Raw genomic sequence first — 8,655 nt, forward strand, 5'->3', positions numbered from 1 at the left:
ATTTTCAGTCAGAGCTGATTTGAGATGGCACAGCATTTGTGTCCCAGTGAGGAGAGCTCACATGTTTCAACGTCAGGCCTATGACTAAATCACTCTCCCCTACTGTCAATTTAGTAATGATCGGTTATCACTGTAATCCCTAGGCACAAAGACATCCTTTCCTTTCCCTTCAATGCCTTTGAGCCTTTCTTTATAAAGTCAGGAAAAATCTGTTCTAGCTAAAATTGATTCTGCAAGGGGACAGACTAGGCCACCACCCCAAGTGTTTGCAGGCACTAGTTTTCTCGGAGAGCGTCACGGAATACAATGCATCCACACCACCACTACCCTTGCCTTTCAAAATTACTGCTAAGTCTGAAAAGGCATCAGTGACACTTCAAAATTCAGAACAGTGTCCACAGAGCAGGAGCAGGGAGACCAATTCCTGAAGCTGAAGCCCACTGAGATCAGAAAAAAGTGGTGAAGTCCATCCAGAGCACCAAACAAGTCTGCAATTTCCGGGCACATCACTGCTCATATACAGGCTTCATAAACAGTTACAGGGGAAGAAAGCTTAAAATGCTTTGATTTTGCATTCGGAAGAAATGTTCACCGTGCAGAGTTTTTAGGAAATTTTGTAAAATATGTTTTTGAAATCTTGGACTAGACCTGTCCCCTGACCTTCACAAGGAGGGTCATTACATAAAATACATTGTCTCCCTGTGCCAGCGTAACGAATGCTGTACTTTCAGTGCTTTCTCCGAGAGCTCCCCGTCAAAGTTTCTTCTCTAAACTGTTTACCAAATGAGCTGTCCTTCTCTCTCAAAGTAGATTGAGTGACAAGTTTTCATCAAAATGATGCACTTTTAGGAAGGAATTTAAAGGTGGTAAGAGGACACCCAGCACAGGACCAGGTCCATAACTCAAGGTTTAACAGGTCATAGGGAGAAGATAATAGGGGGAAGAAAGAAGTTAGTCCAGATGTAGCTGTAGTCCCCCCTCATCACAGTAGCCAGCAGCTAGCACCACAGGTTTCAATCTCACCCCACAAGCCTGGGCACAGCAAACCTCTTGGAATAGCTCAGTGCCACTAAAACAAATTCCTGTGGGCATGGAAACACCCTGCTGAGTGGTGCGACAGGGCAGTTCCTTCCTGTGAAAACATTGACTTTGCTCTTGCAGCAGCTCAGCAGGGCAACATTGCAGGGTGTGGGGGAGTTACCCCTCAGTAAAACCAGATCCAAGAACAGTCTTTTTCAGTGATCTGACGTGGAGAAATCAGCAAGAAATGCAGATATACCTACACCCCTTCCAGTGCCAAACCACAGTCATCACAAGTCTGACAGAGAACTAGAGTGAACATGAGCAGTTTTCAGTCCTACCACCCATGCGAGGACTTAAGAGACAAAGCAGATGAAAGGTACTGGCACTGTTACCTCCTGTAACTCTTTTCTTGCAGCAGGCACAGAAGGGCAGCTTGAATCATGGCCATTTTGAGGTCTGAGGATCTTTCCACTGCTCTCTCCCTTGGCTGCTGTGAAGTAATGGGCGCTTTCTCTCAGTACACCACAGGGAGATAAAATAGTTTTTCCTACTTGGATTTCACCCATCTTTCCTCAGAAGTACTTGCCATGCTTTGTTCAATGACTCATAACCAACATAGCCCTATCAACTAGTGCTTTTTTTTTTTTTTTCTCCAAAACAACTATGTTAGAAAAGCTTCATGGTATAGACTGCTCCACGACAGCTCTTTTTGACACAACCTGTGGAGACCTGGCATGGGAAGATCATCACATGTGCTACTCATACTCTACCTACTTACAGCAACAGCCAAAGACCTAGTAGTCAGGGTAAGTTGCCTGCCCGAACTGTATCCTGGAAGATACTTTATAAAAGCAAAATTTACTGTCCTCCCAAGCTGATGCGTTCTTCTGGGCACACCAGAGATCAGTTTGTTTTTCAAAAATACCATTCTCCTCATAAATAGTTCCCTTCTGTTCAGATCAAGGTGCTTCACAGCCTGGTATTTCAGATACCCCCAGAACAACTATTCAGTATGAAAAGCACCTTTGCATTGATCTCTGTCTCATCAAGAGCAGGATGCGTTGGTTTGGTTTTTTTGTTACAGTTTCTATGTGAAGCATAAGGATATAACATGAAATCCAAGCATAGTGAAGCATTTTATTGGTGATGTCCCTAGATCTTGGGAACCCGACAGAGCAATGAAATTGGTGCTTTTAGATATTTACAAAAGCTAATTCCTATAATTAGGTCTGAAATGATGTTTCTGGACTAATTCAGACCTGCTGTCCATTCAGTTTCACGTGTTTTGGAATGGATTAAACAGATCCTGGAAAATAAAATACTTTTATTGATGAATAGACAGGGAGTCTTTCCTGCATAACTGGGATAGCAAAATAGCGTGGAGAAGGTGAAATTGAGTTAACATCAGGTAGATTCAGCTTACACATGCTGCTTAAGAAACAGGAGTGTCATAAAATTCACATACCTGTTTCAAAGAGACAAAAATCAAAGCTTTGTCAGAGCTATATTAAGAACAGCTGTCTGAATCCCACAGCACTTGTACGGTTGTAGTAATAAACTCAAAAAAAACCCATTTAAAACAAAGAATTTTAATAATTTCTCTAAAACAAATAATTAATCAAATAGGCCGAATCCCATGTCATCGTCAGATTCTTCAGATTCCTCCTTCTTCTCTTCTTTCTTCTCCTCAGCTGAAAGAAAGAAAAGACCAAGCCAATGGTCAGTATTTACATTTTTTGCACCACAGATTTTCAAGGTACACGTTTTGGTGTTCTCAGCTTCTGTATTTTGGTATTTCAAGCTCCAAGGTTCACCTCATTCCCTCTCAGTAGCCACATATAAACACCAAGGGGACACAGACACTATTACTGAAGGGACGTACTTTAGACAGTGAAGTCGGTCTGATTCTTGGTTCTAAGCCAGACCAATCTTAAGGTGGATAAGAGAAAATGCTTGTGACAGCCCAAGGGAAAAGTAACTGTTCGGGTTTACACTTCAACCACAGAGTGAACTACCAAAATGGAAAAGCCTTGAAATTTCAACTTGACTTTTAAGATTTTAACACAGCAAAACAGAGCTGCCCTGTAACAACACCTCTCTGCCCATACTCACCGGCAGCAGGGGCAGCAGCTGCAGCAGGAGCGGCAGAGCCCCCTCCAGCAGAGACTGCCACAGCTCCCCCAACCGGCATGCTGGCAAGTTTTCCATTACCTGAGTGGGACAGAAGAGTTATTTAAATGCTCATTGCAAGCACAGAGGTAAGGTGGAAAGGAAGAGAAATCAGAGTGCAGAAAACACAGATACATGTCTCATGGACTGAACCTGTCACTATTAGCTGAAAGGAACAAGAGGCTGCATCCACAATAAGAAAGTATAAACTATTTTGTAAAAAAAACCTTCAGAGTTTAAGACTCAAAGACTTTTCCCCCCAAAAAAGCACATTATTAGTAAGTTCTCTTCTATAGACGAAGTCCCCTATTTTTTTTCCCCACAAACCTTTCATATAAAAATATGGCAAAACACATCCAATTTCACATGTACAGAAAAACCGTATGTCTTCTGAATACAGCATAATAGCCCAGAAATCATTAATTTCAATATGCCTCAAAAATAACACACTGGCTTCCCCCCTTCCTGCCCATCCTGTCCTGGTTTCAACTGCGATAGAATTTCTTTCTAGTAGCTAGTCTGTTTATTATTTAGTGTGAGAATAATGTTGATAACACGTATTGTTTTAGTTGGTGCTCAGTGATGTTTACCATAGATGTCATGCTCAGTATATAAACGGGGGTTAGGCACAGAGCAGGAATCCGTGATGGCTGCTCAGGACAGGCTGGGGAACTGATCATCAGGTGGTAAGAGCAACTGGTGTTGTATCACTTCATTTTGTACATTCTTTTTCCATTACTATTATTATTGTTATTTTCCTTTTTCATTATTGTTCCATTAAACTGTCTTTATCTCAACGCGTGAGCGTTTTCTTCCCCCTCCTTTTCTTCCTACCATACTGGTTGCGGGGAATGGGGAGACAGTAAGCGAGTGGCTGCATGGTCCTAGTTGCTGGCTGGGGTTGAACCATGACAACGCTCCTTTTTTTTAACAGGATAGAGAACTGTGAGGGCATGACTGGATCACACTTACAGGAGAGAAGGGGGGAAAGATGTATTTATGGCAAAGAGTACAGTATTTTAAACAAGTTCTCCAGCACTCTGTGAACCCTATTGCATCTCCTTTGAGATCAGTAAACTGATTTCTGATTTATGCCTGTCTTTGGCAAGCTAGTTAGTTCTCTGGCATCTGCCCTTCACATACCAAGGCTCCCTTGGCATTCAGAGGTCGCATACAAAATATGTTTGCCTGTATTCCAATTTCTGGGAATCAGTTTCTAAATAATCCCCTGTTACTTCAAGCTCTAATAAACTAGCTAAGTAAACAAACATGTTTCATATGCATGTCAGTATGTTCTAGGAAAGAATTTATTTAAAGTATTACAGTATTATAGGTGTGTTGTAAGCACACACATAATAGCTCTCTTAGGTCTTCAGACCACATGGACAGAAATGTCCAGTTACTGCTTGTAACAGCAAGGGCAAGCAAAGCCCTGGCAACCTTTAAGCAAATATATGCCTAAAAGTTCCCTTGTGCCTATGCACAAAAAAACAGACACTAATTAATCAGAAACCTTTGCGCTACACCTCAGCTCTACTTTATTTCAGCCCTATGACCCAGTCAATTAATGTTAAAAGTTCCAGCTTTGGTAAAATCACAAGCTTCTATAGAAGCCAGCACTCAAGAGTCCTATCTTAGAGAAAAGGAAATGCCAGACTTGGGGAAGCTCAAAAAGAGATGTGTATGTACTGGAGAGGTTTGCATTAACAGCAGAAGGTGTAACTGTAGCCTTAATGTGAACTGACGCTTATTCACATTTAACAGTCTGTTCTTCCTGTTTTACATAATTGGTGCATAGAAGTGGGTAAACGCAAAGAGAAAGTCCCCCAGAGAACTCAGGACAGCTAATTCTTTCTGCAATCAACATGTCCAGAAAACTATGTAACGAGCAGACTACCAGTAAGCTCATACATGCACAAGTTTTCCAGCTTAATGTGGTCCACAAGCGAAACCCAGCAGGTACTGGCACTGACCTGCAGGGAATTAGAATGGACCTGGATTTCAGTCATTTCAGCTGAGATCCAGCATGGAAGTCCTCAACTGCAAAGCTAAACTGATGAATAATCAGGGAGTTGGCAGCAATTCTACGCTCTCGGGTCTAAGTTACCAAAGTAGTAGAGGCAATTATCTGTGACACTTAAGAGATGGTACTTACCCTGAGCAATGACATCCTCGATGTTTTTTCCATTCAGCTCACTAATAACCTGTGTAAATTAAGTTTAGAATGTTAATAGTTTCAAAACAGCATGAGTATAAGCTATGTTTAAACCAGTACTGATTAATCATCATGTGCAATGCCTCCATCCTGGTGCTTATACAGCCCCAACGTTCCTTATTTCTCAGTGGAAGGAACAGGACACTGAAATGAAAACTCCAGCTAAGCCTTTCATACTTTTCTGTGAAAGCTTTTTCATGAAATCTTACAATAAATTCATAATGAATCCAAGGACCTTGCAGAAAGAATACACAAAAGTTGTGGAGCCAATTAGGAAATCCCACTAATGGCCTGTTAGTCACTGAGGGACTGTTAACGTATCTTGCTTAATACCCACTGGGAGGCTCTGAAGCACCGGGCCCTAGACCAAAAACCACAGAGCCCTGTTCCCAGCGTTACCAAATGTTATAGCCGAGCTGGCCATTGTACCCTTGCACGGGAACAGAGAGTCCCAACTTCAATTTTACCACCATTGGTGTACAACCAGGGATGAGGAAAGCAAAATACAAACCGAGAAATTGGTAATGCAAGCAAGCACTTTAAAAAAAAAAAAAAAGAAGACCACAGACCTTACTGGTGAGTCCCTCTACCAGGAGTGAGTGCTGAGCACTGCAGAGTCACCCAAGCCCGAGGACTATAACCAAGAGTTTTTCAACAGGCAACTCCTGCTTACACAGAGCGTGTGACCTGTGAAATGCAGTGCCTGTGTGCTTGCTTCATCCAGAAGGAAGGTGTTTTTAAGACTTCACCAGATTTACACTGGCTTAAGATACAGCCAATAGAAGGGGATTAATTAATCACAACCAAAACAAATTCCAGAGAAGCTTTCTGGATATTGGAGGATCAAAGAAAACAACTAATTTATAAAAGTATTAAACAAATGTAAACAAGTCCAAGCCAAAAAACCCAGTGTTTAAACAGGAGTACAAGTTCAATCCAACATCCCAAACTGTAAAAAGGATGCTGTCACCTCAGTCAACCCATCGTTTGGTTGGGCCAATGGTAAAACACTGTCTCCAACTGGGAAAGTAGCTTGTTTTTTCTTCCACCTCTCTAGAAACACTCCACATACAAGTATGGGCCAGGTGATAAGACCATATTTAGTTCTTTATTTCCATGGCCATTTAAGTCCACAAGACTGAAAGTCTATTATATCACAAGAAACACTCTAATTAAGATATTATCTTCTTAAAAAGCTTGTTTTTCAACACAACCATTTCGGCATTAATTTCCAAAATCTTCCAACATATTGTTACTGAATACTTTTAACGTCCATATTGTAATTTGCCTATGTTTCTTGGTGAAGGCACAAATGCTTCTTTACTGTACACTAAACAAGAATTTATTATTGAATATCAGGCCTTCAAAAGGGTTAGCTTTGAATCAGTACTGACCAAAAGCCAAAATTAAACATGAACTGCAAACTATACATTGTGTCAGAACAGAACTTGTTTTCAATACATACTTATCTGTAGCCACCATCCCATTTAAAATTATTAGATCGAACGGCCGGAAGTCAGCAACAACTGACAGAGATCTTTGCAGAGGACAGGTGTTAAATAGGAAAGCAAGACTTCTACAAAAACGTCATAAAAATAGTTCTGATTAGTTAAGCAGTGTTTCAGAAATCACATATGTAATGATCATCAAACACCTAAACAAAATAAGACTAGATAAACAGCCTGGCAACTAAAGAAACACTGAAGCCAAAGGAACAGCTCCAATGCCTGACGCTCACAGGGACAGGACCATCTGGAATTAAGAGGCAATGCCACCTTGTTCATCCGTTCATCATCAGTCTCAATGCCAACACTGTCGAGGATCTTTTTCAAGTCCTTTGAAGTAGGAGACTCATTGCCACCGAGGACTGCTAGAAGATAAGCTGCAACGTAACGCATCCTGCAAAACAAGAGAACAGGGCCTTCAGTGCAGATGATCACTACACACTCGGAGAAAGTTTATTTTTTCACCAGGGGAAGCAAACCTCACCCTCCCGGCTACAACTGTTTAGATCTACTATCAGATGAAAGCCCAGGACAGGCGAGGCCGCGTACCGGTTTCCCGCCAGCACAGGGCCCCGCACAAAGCAACCCGTGAAACACCGCGGAGCCGCAGCTGCTCCCGCCCCGCGCCGGCTCCGGGGCGCTGCCGCCCGAAGGCCCCAGCAGCCGGCCCGGCCTGACCCTGCCGGCACCCCACACTTCCCCCGAAAGAAAGCGCCACCGCAGCCTCCGTAACACCTCTTTGCCCCTCGGACGGCATCCCCACCCCGGCTGCCCGCGGCGTTCGCCTCAGCCCGCCCCGTCCTTCCAACAGGCCCAGGCCCAGGCCGGGAGAGCACATGGCCGCCATTTCCCCGCACCGTCCCGCCCACAGTGGTCTCGCCCAAGCCCCACGGTCGGCCGCGGGCAGGGGCGGGAGCGCCCATTCCCGCGGGGGAGGAGGGGGAAGCGGCCGCCGCGCGCTTACTTGGGAGGCGGCGGCGGCGCGGGAGACAGGCCTGGGACGTGCGCTCGCGATGGCAGCCCGGCGGCGAAAGGGAAGGGGCGGTGCCTCGGCCACGCCTTCTTCCTGTGACCCCTCAACAACGCGCGCTGCTATTGGGCTAGGCGGGCAGGGAGCGGGCAGGCCAATGGGGAGCCGCGGGCATTGCTGCCGCACTGAGGGCTGCCGCGCAGGCGAGGGCGCATGCGCAGAGCGGGGCGGCTGGGCGCCGGCTCAGCACCAGGCCGCGGCTACAAATTTTACGCCTGCAGGGCTTTTCTTTTACCCCTCGAAGGCAGGGCACAGCGGTCTGGGCGACGCCGGTCTGGCCTGGCCTCCCGGGAAGCGCAGGCCCCTCCGCTGAGGAAAAGCTGCCCACAGGAGGGGGCGGGCGGCCTGTACTTTTCCGGGGGGGACGGGAGCGAGAAACACAGTGGGAAGGGCTTGCCGTGGGATTGCGAGTTACTGCCCAGGCTTGGTTCGCTTGATTTCTTCCTGGGTTAAGGAAATGAATAAAAGTGAAAAGTTAATGTGCCAAAATCCACTGGACCTGAATAAAGCTGAACCGCTGCGGCAGCAGGGCTGTGAGGAGGCTTTGGCCTCAGGCCTCAGGGCCTTGCTGCCCTGGAGGTCCCCCCGCCACACGGGTGCGAGCACTCCCCGCTTCTCTGGTACTTCTGGTGCTCCCAGTTTTATAACTGAGGAAGCTCCTCAGCGAAGCAGTCGGTGGTTAGCGTTTACCCCCTGTGGGAAGAGAAGTTTGC

At 45.2% G+C, this 8,655-nt stretch overlaps 1 protein-coding gene and 1 non-coding gene across 2 annotated transcripts; both read right to left on the minus strand.

Annotated features, from left to right (window-relative positions):
• Window positions 1-2,596: 2,596 nt before the first annotated feature.
• RPLP2 (ribosomal protein lateral stalk subunit P2) lies at window positions 2,597-8,008 on the minus strand. Its single transcript, XM_054198627.1, has 5 exons — window positions 7,877-8,008; window positions 7,183-7,306; window positions 5,348-5,396; window positions 3,136-3,234; window positions 2,597-2,714 (listed from the first exon to the last, which is right to left on the minus strand). The coding sequence occupies exons 2-5, from the start codon at window positions 7,303-7,305 to the stop codon at window positions 2,638-2,640; spliced, it is 348 nt and encodes a 115-aa protein (XP_054054602.1). The 5' UTR covers window position 7,306; window positions 7,877-8,008; the 3' UTR covers window positions 2,597-2,637.
• Window positions 5,056-5,188, minus strand: LOC128909695 (small nucleolar RNA SNORA52). Its single transcript, XR_008466470.1, has one exon. It is a non-coding gene; the product is annotated as a small nucleolar RNA SNORA52 (small nucleolar RNA).
• Window positions 8,009-8,655: the final 647 nt, after the last annotated feature.

Source organism: Rissa tridactyla, chromosome 4, assembly GCF_028500815.1.
Source record: "Rissa tridactyla isolate bRisTri1 chromosome 4, bRisTri1.patW.cur.20221130, whole genome shotgun sequence".
In the NCBI taxonomy this organism is placed as follows: Eukaryota; Metazoa; Chordata; class Aves; order Charadriiformes; family Laridae; genus Rissa; species Rissa tridactyla.